This window comes from Microplitis mediator, chromosome 1, assembly GCF_029852145.1.
Source record: "Microplitis mediator isolate UGA2020A chromosome 1, iyMicMedi2.1, whole genome shotgun sequence".
Taxonomy (NCBI): Eukaryota; Metazoa; Arthropoda; class Insecta; order Hymenoptera; family Braconidae; genus Microplitis; species Microplitis mediator.
The window spans coordinates 18800183-18817850 of NC_079969.1; the positions used below are offsets into that span (position 1 = coordinate 18800183).

General features: G+C 31.4%; 1 protein-coding gene across 1 annotated transcript; it reads right to left on the reverse strand.

Annotated features, from left to right (window-relative positions):
* Positions 1-3549: 3549 nt before the first annotated feature.
* LOC130667611 (uncharacterized) lies at positions 3550-13176 on the reverse strand. The gene is made up of 9 exons (XM_057469293.1): positions 13081-13176; positions 12929-12996; positions 12705-12851; positions 10505-10568; positions 10235-10404; positions 8658-8830; positions 4370-4537; positions 4040-4201; positions 3550-3736 (listed from the first exon to the last, which is right to left on the reverse strand). Exons 1-9 carry the CDS (start codon positions 13082-13084, stop codon positions 3652-3654), a joined length of 1041 nt encoding a protein of 346 aa, XP_057325276.1. The 5' UTR covers positions 13085-13176; the 3' UTR covers positions 3550-3651.
* Positions 13177-17668: the final 4492 nt, after the last annotated feature.

Consider the following 17668-nt stretch of genomic DNA (forward strand, 5'->3'; position numbering starts at 1 on the left):
AAGTTATAGGGCTGGCCCGCAGGGTCAACCGACAGACAGATTTTTTTTTTGATACTGATAAGAAATTTTGTAAGATTGTTACTGGAAATTTTTATAAAATTTTTTCTGTAAAGCCGTGAGAAAAATTAATAAAATTTTTCGTTGCCCGTTTGAACTACTGCAATGTCCCTGTACGAGCGCCAGTTGAAACAAATCGCTTTTTGTCTTCGCGATTTTTACCAGCAGCCACCAGAATTCGCGGGTGGAACCCTGGCTTAGGCTAGCCTGTAACAAATTTTATTTTACTTGGACAGAGCAGTGGGCTGGGGTTCTTGCAAAGCAAAGACCCGTACTTATTCAAACTCGGCAACGCATGTGAAAACTTATCAACTTACCTCACGGCTTAGAAAATTATAGATTATTCTTATAGATTTCGAATTATTATTTATAACGTAATTAATATTTATTTTAGTTTATTTAATAATCTTACCAGTATATTAGGATATAGATAGGATGAAAGTGAAGTATAGAGTAAAGGAATTAATCAGAAAAATGTGCAAGTTTATTGCCAATTATAATAAAGTTCAGTTACTTACAATGAATGTTTCCGCAAAATACAATAAAAATAATCCTGGTTTGAATGCTGGATATTTAATCAGTATCCGCGTGGAATAATGCCGTTTTAACCCACTGAATTTATTATTTGATTTTAATATTATTGATAGCACGATTATATCGCCGGTAACGTACATTATATTCAATAGACTGAACTTTGTTTGTAATAATTAACTAATGGACAGTAAAAATATAACTTCGCAAGATAGTTGCGAGAAATATTATATATAAAAATTACAGAAGATGTAGAGAATATAGAAATCTTGTAAGTAAATTGCCTCAGTTGATACTGAATAATTAAGGGTCTAAGACCTGCTGGTTAGCTCTGTCCCCACTTCATCATTACGGACATGCGTCAACGTAGAAACTAGTAATATGACCACGGCACTATGACGTACAATATTAGACGGCAATGAGACCGAAGAATACGAGAACCGCAAGGCTGAGGGCGACGAAGACAATCCACATTGTCTCAATATATGATATAATAAAGGAAACAGTGCCCGAGCGCCTGTACATACACAAATAAGGGAACATATACACACATTCTCATGGCTATCTGAAATATAACAGCATAAGGGCATAACAATATCAGTTAATGCAGCATGCACATGTATATATGTGTAACGATACATACGAAGTAATAGCATATTTAACTCTACATATATACCGGGTACACTCACTCTTGGGTTAAGCATGCTCCATACCGGCACTTCTCGTTTCAACACAGAAGAGAGAGAGGGGCAAGAGAGGAGCCCCAATTTCACGGGTTAGACTAGCACACAGTATTAGTAGTTTCAGTATTAGTTCTTTAATTTCTCATTTCTTTATTTCCATTTGAGACCGCAGTCGCGTGATGTATGAGCTATAAAACCTCGGTCCTGACATCACACCAAGAGCTTCCGTTTTAATTACCAAGCGACTCCCCTACCACCTCTGGTGCTAAGCGGTACCCCTCAAGATGTCACCCTTCCATCCGTATCCTGGCGGTCAAGCCACGAAGACGCTCGCCGTGATACCCGTACGGACAAGGCTACTACTTGACCAACCAAGTGCCCGCATTTTAATTACCAAACGATTCTCTCTTTTCATTGGCTCCCGACCACGACCGGTGATCACCCTACCGCTTTAGGACTCTTTTTCTAAACCAATATCGCGCATATTACTCCTCAGAATCCACCACTTCATGTACTCTTATAAAGGTCCAACAACTCTTCTACCACCTTTGGTACCGAGCGGTACCCTTTAGATGGCACCCCTCCATTCGTCGACTTGTAGGTTAAGCCAAGATGACGTATGTCATCAAGGACAAGTCTATAGTTGACCAACCAAGTTGATCGTTTCCAGAACCTTCTTACGCTAAATTACATAATTTCTTACCCTTCCAAGGGGATGCTGAATCTTTCGGATAACTTGTATCCGAATTAAAAATATGAGAAGAACAACTTGAACATTGAATAATTAGAAAAGATAATTTGAATATCAATTCAATTTGTTCTCTCCTTTTTCTGCACCTTGACTTAACCTTTATTTAGCCTCAGCTACCGCACGTGCGGAAATAAATCACAAGAGGAGAAGTACTTCAGAAGTCACCAGAGACCCAAAAAGAAAACTAGATGCTGGTACAGCTTGCAATTTTTTGTACAAGAGCAGGGGCACTGTCTATGACTTATAACATTTCACTTCAATTTCGGTCTATAGAAACTCGCGGTTTATTAGGCTAAAATCTCCAGTCTTTTAAAATCTCAGTTGAGCTAAGCTTCCGTCCCAATACATTTTTTTTTAAATTGCGCGTCAGTTTTAAGAAATTATTCTGCGAGATTCTTAGCTTTCCAGATATTATTAAGTCGTGAAACCAGCCCAGAGTACAAATCAAATAGAAATTGAACGTGGCATCTCCACCTGGTTTATCGTACGAATCGTAATAACAAATGAACTTCCAACTAACAACAACAATTTATTTGTACAACGGAAGCTGAATAAAATTTACATAAACAATTGTAAGTTCAAGTTCTTTTATTATTATTTCTCTAGAGTAATTCTTTATACTGATTACTATTTCATACTCATTACTGTAACGACCAAGTGTCCGTGACCCGAGTAAAGGACTTAAGTGTCTTGAATCAAAATAAGAGACTGCATATGAATATTTGCATAGTAGACGTAACACCATGTCTTATTTCCCGTACTACAAACTAATGGAGTTAGGGTATTTGTAAATAAATTATGTATTTGAATTTCACTTAACAATAACTATTATATTTCAATTTGTTAAAAAACGCACTTCTTTGAATTATATAATTATAAATTGTTACACTTGAACTTATTGATAATACGTTAATAGATTTAATTGATTGATATACTCGTTTTTGATACATACACATGGATGGATAGACATATAGATATAGATTAGTAGATATAGACAGATAGATCAATGTATAGTCGAAGACCGGCGACTTCCAGTTCTCAACTCGAAGTGTCTCGATTTTTGACCTGAGTTTTCTACAGCAATTCTTAGCGTACTTAGTTAAGATAGGAAAGGGCAGAAAAGATGTGAACTATTATGGGAGTATGAAGGAGGATCTTGAAGATTGTACGAAAATATTTGTAGAATTGAAAAAGTAACAGATGTTCTCGAAATGTTATTTAAAATTAAGAAAGTTCGAAATAGAAAATCTAAATTCTTTGATCGGGGATTACAAAAGACGCATTTTAAGTGAGAAAGCACCTAAGGGTTAATTCTAATTTTAGGCAACAATACAGAAAATAGAAATATAAACAACGCACAAGGTTGGCTTATGGTCATAAATCATCATAGAAATACTGAAAGTAAATGAAAAAATATACTGAAATATGTATAAATAATGTTCAAAATAACGTTAAACGCTACAATTAAAGTTTGCGAACAAAATTATTCAATAATATAATTGAAATGACATTCTCTTTATTGTAATAGTTTTTATTTTTTATTAAGATACATCAGATTATTATTTCTGAACATCATTCGAAAACCAAAGCAGAATTTACAATGACTTTCTTTAATTCAAGTTAATTTCATCATTTAGCTGTTTCTGAACTCTCTGGTTTTGGTGTTGTATCCAAAAAAGCAGGCTTTGTGTGAAGACACGCCAATTTAGTATCGCTATGAAAAAAAATTCAATTTAATTACACTCGTATTGTAAATTACCGTGCCGCCGTTTATTTAATCCTTTTACAATAAATTATTTATATTCTCAAAGTTTCGAGATTTTTCTAAAATACTTCAGGAGGAATGTTACGAAGTGATTTAGAAAGTTTTATATTTTTCTCATGAAAATCTCATTAAAATAAAGCAGCGAAAAACACACCTTTTCTATTTTTAATACAACTAATACTCAGTCAATTTTTAAACTATACCGCGCTGTTGAAAAAAGATTCAATATTTCTTTAACAAAATAGAAATTACCTTAAAACAGTATTCAATTTAGATTTTGAACATTCAGACCACTGATAATCAAATTTCTCTTGATCATCGGGATTAGTTAAATTACGCGCTTGAAGATTTTGAAGAAGACCCATAATAAAACCATCTGGACATCCGAGTTTATCATCATAATCAATTCCAATGCTGCGAACACGCAAAATATATATTTGTCATTTTTTAAATTCAAATCAGATGGTACATTATAAAAATTATACAAAGAATTATGTTTCGGCGTTAAAAATTTCAAAAGTCCATCATCACAACCTATTTGAAAAAATTGATTATTTTAAAAATAATAATATTTGGACAAACCTTTTAGCAAGCAATTGAGCGATTTTTGCGTAACCATATTGTATTGAATTTTCCATAATTAAACCAGGAGGCATAGTGTTAGCATTATTTTGAGATAAACAAAATTTTCCTCCTGCCCAACCTTGTACAGGCTCAAATTTCCTCTTATTTTTAACTGATAAAGTCGACCTTAAGATATAATTTATTTTATTAATATATTGTAAATATACATGTATATTTATTATTACTGGTGATTTTCTCAAGCATAGTAATTATATTGATGACAGACAAATCATTGATCATTTTTATGTAATTCATACCCAAAGAATACACCGCTAACTGACTAAAGCCAGACTCATAAAATTTTATATTAAAATACGATCTATCTACAGTGTAATTTAATATGTATTAAATCACTACTTATTAACATTAAACTATAAAATTTCAGTAAAATAGGAGGAGTTTAGCCTTGTCCATTACTTTAAGCAACTAACTAATCTATGAACCTCTTTTATAACGACACTTCGAACTTAGCTACCTCATTAACATGACTAAAATCTTTAGACTGCACATGTACATTCAATTGATCAACATTAATAACTTTACATGTCTCAATCATTTGATACGATATAACACCCAAGTTGACGGTTTTAGATTTCTGCTATAAAAATATAAAATTTTCAAAAGAAACAAAAGAAGGAAAGTTATTGATTTTGGTCCAATTTTTGAAAATCAAATTTTCATCAGATGTCAACATTTTGAGGCAAAAGAAGTGAAGCGTCCTCTATTAGACGCCAAACCAGCAAGTACCACTGTCTCCGCAGGTTTTGTCACCAGTACTCCAACCGTTAAAAGTATCAACTATATAAAGCTCTGCATTATATTACACGTTGCAACGCTGTGGTTACAGGAAGCCAATAGGTACCACTGTGAATAAGTGGATAAAGCCTTTTTTAGGGTATGGGGAGAAGTTGCGTCCCACCACTTATCGATGAGCAACCGGTTGACCAGTACAGGAAATTGGTACCACTTCTTCAAGCCCTCTTTGGCTAGAATCTCTTTATTTCCTGTGATGTCCAAAGTATGTGACCCACAGAGGTAGGACTTGTGGTGGCTGTGGTTAGATACCACGCGCAATGGGGAATTTTGATTCTACCTCTAGTTAATGTCCACCTTAGTCGTCACTCAATTTTATTTTTCGGCTAAGAATGCCATCGCGGTCGGAAGATAAGGATGACCCCGCAACGGGTGTATGTCAATAGGGTTAGGTAACGGCTTTTCGTAAAACGGAAGTGGACTTCAGTCCCGTCACATCAATTAATTGTCGACGTTTTGAGGTCCTAAGAAGCTATAGTGACTCTTTTCAGATTAACGTCCGGCCGTGTGTGTGTGTGTGTGTGTGCGTGCATGTGTGAATGTATGTGTGTAAACTTTATTTGTCCAACGATATTTTTGAAATGAATCAACCGATTGGAATATACTTCACGGCAATTGAAAGGGCTCCTCAAGACTTAGAGGTGATTTGATTTAGTAGTTTACAAATTACACGAGATTTGTTCACAGAGGAATAATTCCTATGTTATTATAGAAATTTTTCCTTATCTTATGCCTACTTATATTTGTGGGGGAAATATGGCGGATTAAGCATTAGTAAACATAATCAGTTTTCAGTCTTTAATTGATATTAAATGAACGAGAAGGACTACAGTAGTAATATTCAAAAGGCTTCTCTTCTACAAAATCTGAAGCTATCAAGACGAAAAAATTGGACTGATTAATTGAGTTTTCCAAGAGATATCTTGCTCACACACGGACATCCCAATTGACGTCCAATTAGTCTCATTTTAAATAATCTTTTTCTGATTATAGTGTAGCTAAATAAAATTTTCAACTTACCCAAATTATTCTTTTGAATTTTCTCTAGACATTGGTATATTTTTTTCCCATAGAGGTGATTTATAAAATCAGTAAAAATTATTAAAAGTAGGCAAATCCAGTTTTTACCACAAGTCGATTATAGAGCACATCCTGATCAAGAAAAATGATTCGAAATAATTCGAAACAATTTGAAATGATTTAAAATAATTTGTATCGACTAATATATAAATTGAAACCGATTTTTTTTCTTATACTTGATAAAACTCAATAATTACGCAAAATTTTTGCTCAAAAAAATACGTAATACGCAAATTAACAAAATCGATCTACGTTACACTTCACCCACCGGTCACTCCTCTCCTACGAATCCTGACGGGCACTAGCCGACTTTTATTTCCCCGGTATCGGCAACCGGTCTAATATACACGTAAATTGAAACCTAAAACCTAAATCTTTTGGAGATGAGAGACGTTAGTAGTGGTGGCGGCATGTCCTGGTGCACTTGGTATGCTAGATTATGGCGAGAGGGTCGCAGTTCTTATGATGCGAAAGAAGCCGATTAATTACATTAAAGTTGAAATAAAATGAAGAAAAGAAATCAAATAAAATATCGTAACGATGACGCGGGAACAACGCTGAGGGCCCCACAGGCCCGCGGTCTAGTACCCTCGCTTCAACGGTCCACTCGGCTAGACCTTCCTCGTTGAATCCATGCTCCACCTCACAGACACTCCAAACCATGTCGCGTACCGTACGCGTACTCCTCCGCACCCTCAACTTACCTAACACTTATACTCCATACTCTCGGCTCACCATCTACAACACTCAACTTAACACACATACTAACTCTATCTCTCTCTAACACACAGACTCACACTTACTCCACCTCAAACTCCACCTCTTCGGCAATGTAACGTCACAAGATATACACTTAGCATGGATTAAATCATTTGTCTTAATAAGGAAACTCTCCCACTATCGCGTCATCTATCAAATGATCTGAAATTTTCTGGAAAGTTGATGGCCAACAAGCTCTTTCAATTGCCACCTTAACCATTCAAATCGGTTAGTTAGTTAAAAAGTTATGGAGCGTTCACATCCACACCTTCCCCCCCCCCACACATACACATACATACAGACACTCGGAAATCATTCTGAAAATAGTCAGAGTAGGTTCCTAGGACCTCAAAATGTCGACATCTGATGAAATTTCGATTTTCGCAAATCGGGGTGAAAACTATAACTTCCCGAATTTTTCGAAAATCGTCGATTTTCTTGGCGGGAAGTCAGAAAAAGGATCACTGTTAACATTTCAAATCGATTCACTACAATGTGTACGAGAAATTAATTTTCAAAATTTGTTTATATACACGCGTGAATGGGAATCATATTTCAAAGTGCTAGCATTTTTGTTACAATTATACCATCGCTATAAATTATTCAGTATCAAATAATTAAACATTTTTGAACACATTAATATTTTTTTTAAGTTTAATCATGGGTTAGTTTTTAATTTTTAATGAAATAAGAGGCGAATTCTAGTTAATGACGTCACATGTGTCGTGAAGCTAAGAAACAATGGCAACGGCGTAAAATGACACAACCGCGGGAAATTTGAATAACTAATATGCTTGTAGAACCAGTATTATTTTGACTGTGTTTAACCTCTAATACGTCTAGCGTGTAAACTTCGTTCTTAGTTTTTTTTAATTTTCTGATTGTTTTAAAAGTTTATTATAAACAGCTTCTGAAACTTATTTACCTCTCCAATGTTTCCTCTTTTTAATATTACTTTCTTTCATAACTATTAAGAACAAAAATCAGTTGTCATTTTTTTTGCTTACTCACTAATTTACACTACCACATAGTACTAATGTTGGACCTGAGGTCTAGCTAGTTATAAACCTTGTGACCAACAATAGTACAGAAAAAATTACTAAACACCAGTGTGCTGTTACCATACTTCTGCGTTTATTTTTTAGTCACTTATTTCATTAAAAAAAATTCTATTTAATTAAAAAAGATTTTTTTTTATGATTCAATGCAATTATAATCAAATTATATTATATTAATTCCTAACATTAAATCAATTTATAACATTTTCTGTTAATGAAATTTTGGTGTGTAGGAGTTATAATCTAGCAAAAATACAATAGAAAATCCACGAGATCGTTTAGGAAGATAATCCGTATAGAACCTTCTTAAGTATTAAGTAAGTCCTTTGATTTCTTAATATTAGAGTTTCTAGGTTTTTGCAAATGTTTCAATTTCTACTTTGTATATTAATTACACAAACTATGGTATATATCTAGTAACATTGAGTATAATACTAATTCTTAAGATGTATGAGATACTATTGTATTATAAGATATTAATAATCTAAATTTCAATTTGTAGAATAATTATGCAATCACAATAAATAAAAACTTACCGTGTCATATACACAAACATATCATACTCAGTTTCGTTGAACGTAGCTTTGTTGTTATACAAAAATTTTCTTATTTCCTTGATAATATATTGTGCATCTAAACCACTTGCTGGCCTAGAGTTTCTATTTTTGCGTTGGCTCATTATAGCATCAGTGTCTAACACGTCTCTATCCTATGATAAAATATAAATTAATTTTTAAATAATCATTATCCATTGAATTTATAAAAAATATGTGAACGGACGAAGTAAGATAGTAGACCTATAAATATGTTTGGGAAAATTTTTCTCATTTTTTTTTTTTTTGAGTGGCTCATTTATCTCAAAATTAAGAAAACTAATTCCTTTATTAGAAACTAAAAATTTTATCTACCCGGAGCAAAAAATATAGGATACTACTTAAAAATATGAAATAAATTAATAAATTTGTATCGTAAACTTAAAATTGCGGCATTTTACTGTAAATTAAAGTATTTCACTGTATGAGCTGTAAAAATAATGAAATATACGGTGCTTACGGTAAAAATGCTGCAAAATACGTTATTTTACCGTAATTCACTGTCAATTACCGTTATACATTGCAAAAGATTTGCGGAGTGAATCTGGAGTAAACGCGGAGTGGATGACTTTTTTATTTATCCACTACCGTTTGAAATGAAAATCACTCTGAAGGGAAGTTTCGGAAAATATTAATTATAAAAAAAATACTAATATATAGTGAGCTTAGGTCTTTAACATTTCGACATTTATATGGAGTACGGAAATTATTGCGAGGTCCCCTTATCCTAGGTTCATGTGAAATGATTTTTAAAAATTATAAGCAGCTGATAATCAAACTTTGACAAAACAAGTCCACTGAGTCATAAACTGTCGTATGACTTACATCAACGATCTTACAAGATTATATTTCATATTGTACTGAAATATCAAATATTCCCATAAAAAACCCCTATGTCACTATAGTTATTCAATTATTCAATATTACCACTATGCATTGCATATATATATATATATATATATATATATATATATATATATATATATATATATATGAAATTATAATTTAGTGAGTTACTAAAACATTTCATAAATTAAAAACATAATATTTTAAGTTCAATTGTTAATATCTAAATCAATTATTTATTTAAATAATTATGTTTTTATTTAACAGCTGTTTTGATTAAATGTAAATTTATTAGAATATTAAATCTCCGGATTGGAGTGAATGCGGGTTGAAATAAAATCCACGTCACTCCAAAATCACTCCCCCGTTAAAAAATCTCTATTCACTCCGCATGCGGCCGAGGCGAAGCCGAGGTCAACAAACATGTGATCTGAGGCTTTCTTATTTACTTCCCGAGGAGTTTATACTATTTTTCCCCTCGACGGAGGCGGAAAGCGGCAACTTCGTTTTGCACAGCGGGACGAAAGTTGACGCTTTCCGCCCGGAGGTGAAAAAATAATTAAACGTTCTAGCAAATTCAGGACAAAAAATTTATATTTTTCATCAAGATCCCTATTTTACTTGGCCTCCATTCGTAACCCCAAAATGAATAGAATTATAAATCGTATTTTTACTGTTAATGAAACAACTCCAACGATGGTTGGTATGATCTTTCCATTAGATAATGCATTCATGTAATTATTGATGACTTCCCAGAGATATTTAAGTTGGAATGCATTTGCTTTTTCTCTCCAGTCCATATCGTAATTTTCGACGAACATTAATAATTTTATATACATTCGATCTGTCACATTAATTATATCATGTTTTAAAGCTCAAAATTAACATACAATTTTGAAAATTTTTAATAAACTGAATTATATAGACTTCGTCGGAAAACTCACCATTATCATCGTGAGCCGCATTCTTGTAGTAATTAATAGCATCTAAATAGAACTTTTCATAGACCTAAAGTAGGAAATAAGATTGGTTAATGTAAAGAATAAAAATTATTGGAACAGTTTCGTGATATATTGAATATTTTTATAAATAGAAAAAAAACTCAAATTAACAATCATAAAATTTTTCGATCATTTTTTCATAAAAAGTTCCTGAATAAAGTTGGAAATTTTTTTTTTCATTAGATTTGCTCAAACCTCCTTAAAGAAATAAAACTTTTTTTATCTAATATGCCAACAATAATAATCTATTCTATAGATTATACGAAGAACAGAACTTTTTACTGTCAAAAGTATTATTTTGGACGTAAGGGTAGGACTCTTCTGCCAGAAATCAAGTGTTTTTCTGAATATTGATTCATCATGAGAGGTTTGTTTAAGGTAGGTCACTCGCAAAACGACTATTCTTAGAAATGCGATGAAATTAAAACATGAGATTAACAAAAATGTCGAATATTTGATGAAAAAAAAAAACCGAAATTTTTTTACCGATTGTAAAATGAGATATTTACAATCAAAAAGTGCAGAATTGACATGCTAGAGGTCTACCAAGTATAGAAAAAAACGCATAGTTTTCTATATATCTCGAAAACGGTTCTTACCATTTTTTTTAAATTTATGCACTGCTGAATAAAAAAATTAGAAATTTTTTGAAAAATGCTCCAAATTTTTTGACCGATTAATTTGAAAAAATATTGATTTTATAATTTGAATAATTTTAAAATACTTGAAGTGTCGTGGGGTACAAAAATCAAAACTTGGCAACGTTACAGTCGTCATACTTAATCCACGGAAATTCAAACATCAGTTAGTTAGGTTAATTTTTGGAAATGAAACTATTTGAAGCTAAGAAATTATTTGAAAATTTTACGAAATAATTTTTATGAATATCAAACATTTTTTCGATGATATTAAACAAACAAAAAAATGATTTTTTGACATCAACTTATATTAACAATGGCTTTAGAATCCTGAAAAATTACGATACCGAAAGTAGCAGACATCCGATAATTTTATTCTTTTTGAAAGCAATTTACTTGTAAGTAGAAATAATAATTATTAAAATGGGCACAAAAATGTATTCTATCCAAAATTTGTGATGGTCAAAAGTAATAAACTGTATGTATATTAAACTCATATTAAATCAAGATCGCTAACTATATGTTTAATCTATAGCGTATTCAATATTTATATTTGCGGCGTTGCCATATACATTGTACTCATCAGTGTGATTGTATTAATGTGTATCTGTATACTTAAAACTAAAATGTACTGGATACAATCTCTTACAAAAATGAAATATTCTGGCATTGGGTACCTCTAACCATTTGTAGTTACGATGACGCTATACTTTTGGCTACGAATAACGCAACTGAATTACCTTAATATGCGTTAATTGAAGAATGCAACGTTTTTATAGACAAAAATAATTTTTAAAAACTGATGTTTCAGAGAAAAGCCATTTGCCCCGGAATATATTTTTACTTCCCGCTATGAAAATCAATGATTTTCAAAAAATTTGGGAAATTGTTATCACCCCGATTTTCTAAAATTAAGTTTTCATCAGATTTCGACGTTTTGAGGTCATAGGAAGCTATTCTGACTATTTTTAAAGTGACACCCGAGTACCTGTATAAGTGTGTGTGGACTGAATAATATTTTAATTAATTAACCGAGGATTGACCGAAAATTTTATGAGATTTTATAAAATTCCATAAAGTTTTTTGAAATTTTATGAAGTCCAAAAACATTGTATAGCTCTTTCATGAAGTTTTATAAAATTATAAATAATTTTATAAAATTTAATAAAATTTTTCAAAAATATATGTGTTTGTAGAAAATCATAAGTTTGAATCCAGTATATCAAAAGAATTGATTCCATAAACATTTTTCTAGTTTTGTTATATTTCATAGAGTTTTACCTAATTTAATGTGAGTTTATATTTTTGTGAAATTTAAATTCAGTACTGACGATAATATTTCGTTAACATATAAGGGTAAGAATATAACGATCGTGATAGAATGTACAAAAATAAAAAAAACATTCGTTTTCCAATTATACTACTTTTTAATTTTTAGATTACGTCCTTTAAAAACCTAATCGACGTTACATAATTATGTATATACATTAAATAAAATCACTTACGTCTGTTTTCTTTTCAACCTTTAATGTGCCTGATTCCATTGATAAATAATAAAAAGGAGCGTGTGGATTGATTAGTAAGTGAGCTGAATTTGCTTTTGGTTCATTATTACTTGGAGTTTCAATTCCATTTTCATGTTCTTCTACCTCCTATCATAAGTAATGATTATAATAACACACAAATTCATTAACGTTACAAACATTTTTTCAAATTTCCTACAACTTACCGCGTTTGAAGGAACTAACAGTATGGCACCGATAATCGATAGCGTTAATATTAAATTAACAATATAAGCTTTGGTACAAATAAATAGTTAGTAAAATTCTTAATCATTCAGAATATATCATAAAAATAATAAAACGAAAAAAAAATACTTACTCATTTTTAAAGTTGTACTCAATATATTTCACTCTCCACAGTATCACTCGTGGATTTGTTAAACTAATAATGCCACGTCTGTACATCGACTTCGGTATTTATTGGAATGTACATGACATCATTTATTGAGAATTCGTGATAAAAAACATATTTATGTCAAAAGTAATAATGCTGAAGAATTCGTTTGAAAAACGACATTCGTTTAATCTGCGCATGCTCTTGATAAAACTATCTATTAACAGCTATCAACAAAATAAATCTCATTAAAAATCGTTCAATTTTAACTTTGTTTTATTTTATTTTAAAATAAAAATTTAGTTGAATACTTCGAAGTCAGATTATCGGCAAACTTTAAGTATTTAAATTGTGAAAAAATTTATTATTAAGTATTCAAAATTATATTAAAACTATGCAAGCTTTCATTACGGTACTTGACCACTTTATAAATATAAAGGGCATAGCCGGATTAATATGGGAATTCTGCCCCCATGGGTTTTTTAACTCATACTCAGAGGATCGATTTGGTGTCGAATGAAAATAATTCACCTCAATCTTTAGCTCTTTAACTTAAACGGTATTCGAGAATTTCAAAAAAAACCTGTTGTTTCGGAATTATTTTTATTTTTATAGTAAAATTCGGAATTAATCAATGATAATTTTTTCCTAATTCTTACGAGTCCAAAACATGAAAAAATCATATGATCATGATTTTTAAACGGAAAGTTGATTTTTAACGGAAAAAAGCAAATTATAATCTTTTTTTTTTAGCCTTTTTAAAATATGTTACTCACCAAAATTCGTCAGAAAATTTCATTTTTACTCCTCTATACTCAGGAATTTTTTTGAAATTGTTGAAGTGGTGGAACAATTAAAAAAAAATAAAAAACTCATTTTTATCTTAAAATGTTGCGTTTTAACAAACTTTTATTTTGTTTTAGCACAAACAACCCGACTAGAAATTACATTGGGATCACCCAGTGTATGTCTCTGGGTCCCAATGAGGCATTTCCAATAGAGAAATCCTTATGAGAGCCCGAACAAAATCGAATCAGGAAATCCCAAACAAAATTAAAATAATTTATGGTCAGTATTTCCGAACTGGGTTCTAAGTGAGGTCCTAAGTGGGGCCTAATTGGGAAATCCCAACGTGAAAATAAAAAAAATTATTGTCACTTTTCCTAATTGGGTTCTGTGTGGGACCCAAGTGGGAGAACCCGACGTTAAAATGAGAAAAAAGTTTTTACCTTTTTTAGGGGGTATCCCATTTTAGCCGCAAAAAATAAATTTTTTTTTTTAACGGTAGCTTTTTCATTTTTCTATACACTGCAAATATCTTATTTTGTTTCTTGATCTGTTATTCTTTGGTATAATGATAAATATACTATTTACACACGTACGTCCACATACGTAGGTCAGCGCAGTGGATAGCATCAAAGACTTGAAATCTGAAAGATGCATGTACACTTCTTCTAAGTAATGTTCCTAGTACATTAGATTACATTCCGGATTTAATTAAAATTATCTTATTTTTTTATCGCATTTTCATATTTTTTATAACAGGGATTCCCCAGTAGGGTTTCTTGGGGGGTGCCACGACTACATATCCGCGGACAAAATAACCACGACAAAATATCCCGGACAAAATAACCACACGACAAAATATCCTTAAGAAAAATTTATAAGTAAATGGTCTTCAAGTGAGGTTCCATCCATTTTTGACTATAAAATGTCTTCTGTGTGCAAAAAATAATTAATTAAATTGAAATTAATTAACATTTGCGGTTTTTTCATGATTTTAGTCCTATTTGCCACATTTTTTTGTGTATAGGTATATTTTTATAATCACACACACACACACCGAGTTCGTGAAAAAAGGCGCTATTATTCATACCTTTTCTGTGTGTGGGTATATTTTTGTAATCGCACACACACACAATTTGTCGAAAAAGGGTGCTATTTTCACAGCTTTTTCTGTGTGGATATATCTTTGTAATTGCACAAACACAATAGTCATAAATTACTATTGAAATGTTATTTGATCATGACAAATGTATCCTCGATAATTTAAATGTATTTATGGGTTAAGATATTTATGTCATTGGATCATTATATTTGCAGATCCTTAATGATATTGTTATATATTAAAATCATTGTTGTATACTTCAATAATAAAACGTCAAAACTTACTTGATAATTCCTAATTAATCATTATTTTTTGGTAACTGATATTTGACCGTAAAGTTATTTTGTCTCGGTTGCTTCGTCAAGTGATTCAATTTTTCCGGTAAATTTTATCGGATATCATGTCGTGTGGTTATTTTGTCGTGTGGATGTTTCGCCCGCGGTTATTTTATCCGCGGATCTTTTGTCGCTGTTATTTTGTCTTCGGATATTTTGTTACGGAACCCTCTTGGGGATTTCCCTATTAGGGCCCAGCTGAGACTGCCCAATAAGATCCCAATAGGTCTTTGCGTGATATCTCTATGTGGAGTTCCTATAGGGCAACTCAATAAGGGCCTAATAGGTCTAAACTAAAAATTTCTAGTAAATACGTAGAAATTTTTTTTCTACTTAAACTTCACAATTACATTATTTATCATCTATTTTCGATCATTTTACTAAACACTATGTTTATCTTTTGCAAAGATATATTTTTGGTAAAAACAATTTTTATACGTATTTATTTGTACTTAAAAAATAATATAAGTTTGTTGAAACGCAAGCCTTTAAAAAGAAAGTAAGCCATTAATTTTTTTGAACTGTTCCACCAAAAAATTCAAAAAATTCCTCATTATAGAGGAGTATAAAAGACATTTTCCGACGAATTTTGGTAAGTGACATATTTCAAATAGGCTAAAAAAAAAAAATTTTATTTTTCTTTTCCCCGTTAAAAATCAATTTTCCGTTTGAGAATCATGATCATATGATTTTTTTATGTTTTAGGCTCGTAAGAATTAGGAAAAAAATCAGCATTGATTAATTCAGAATTTGACTATAAAAATAAAAATAATTTCTGGAAAACAGGTTTTTTTGAAATTCTAGAATACCGTTTGAGTTGAAGAGCTAAAAATTGAAGTGAATTATTTTCATTCGACACTAAATCGATCTCATAAGTATAAATTAAAAAAGCCATGGGTGCAGAATTCCCATATTAAGAAGAGCTCGAAAATAGCGGGAAGCTGGGCCGCAGGTTCAACCGATAGACAGATTTTTTCATGTTATTTCCATAAGAAACTTTGATTGGAATACGGACTATCTTAGAGTTAATATGAAGAGCTCAAAATTTCAGGAAATTTTTTTTTGTCAATTTTGAACCACTGGAGATCCTAGGAGCAAATAAATTCGAAAACATCCCTGCTAAAAAACACCCTAAAATACATACATACTAGGGTGGGCCATTTTGAGGCGAATTTTTTTCAACAAAAAAACAGGCTGAAAACTTGCAGGAAAGTAAGAAAAGAAGCTAGTTCAAAGCGGAGCTCCCAATATTAATATTTAGAGGTGTCAATTTCTAATTTTCCATTTCCCATTTAAATAACATGGGAAAAAAAAATTATTTTTTTTATTTTTCTAGCTCGGCATTTGCACCTCATATAAACGAGTCCATAGGATATTCTTCTAGAGATTTTGAAGCTCTACAAAAAATGTCTCTTATCATTTTTTGATAAATCTATCTATTTGAAAGTTATTAGAGCTGGAAGTCAAATTTATAATAAATTTCCAGATTTTTTTTACTTTTCCAGCAAAACTATCAGACTTATCGAAAAATGTCATAGCACCTTTCTTGTAAACAATTTTATGCCCTACAAATTATTTGCAATAAAGTTCGTTTAAATTCCGCATTGTTTTCTAGTTATTTTCATTTTAATGTTAAATTCTCAGAATAGATTAGAAGAATATTATTTTTACGAGCTTGGCATTAAAATGTCGTAGGACCATTGTTATAGACAATTTTATTCCCTACAAATTATTTTCAATAAAGTTTATTCAATTTCCATTCTGGCTGCTAAACAGCATTTTTTTAGTAACGCATATGTTACTATATTGTCGAGCGTCAATCAACTGATACCCGCTGGCGTTTTTTTTAATTTTAAAGCGATAAGTAATTGAACGGAAATTTTAAAGTGCGTCGCAATAAACGCTAGACGACAATTTATCGTTAAAAACACATTAAATAATAATTATAATTAATTTAATGTATCAAAAAAATCAAACCGTATCTTAAACTTGTTGATTGTATTTTTAAACTTGAAATAAAATATTTTTTATATTTTTTCCTGTAAACATCGACCCAATTTCAAATATAAGTATGATGATTTGCTTCAACACTAAAACTAGCTGTATGTGCGTAAAAAATCAGATCACTCAAAGATTCTAGGGGAATAAAGACACCCATTTTCGGTGTTTATATCAACCATGTGACAGCTGCTTCGAGTAATTAAGCAAGAAAAAGGGTAGCAAGAGTAAAATGCACATAGGGCGTAAATGTAATTACCGTATGTCATATCAGCGTCTGCTCCTAAAAATCGATAATAATTTTTTTTTCTGTCTAAGATTTGTGATTCCGAAGGTAATAGGATTTAGTTGT

Coding starts and splice junctions, on each gene's coding strand:
- LOC130667611 (XM_057469293.1), bottom strand. Junction 10,405..10,504: donor TGCGGCTCACGATGATAATG/GTGAGTTTTCCG, acceptor TTAATGTGACAG/ATCGAATGTATATAAAATTA. Junction 8,831..10,234: donor TTGGAGTTGTTTCATTAACA/GTAAAAATACGA, acceptor ATTTTATCATAG/GATAGAGACGTGTTAGACAC.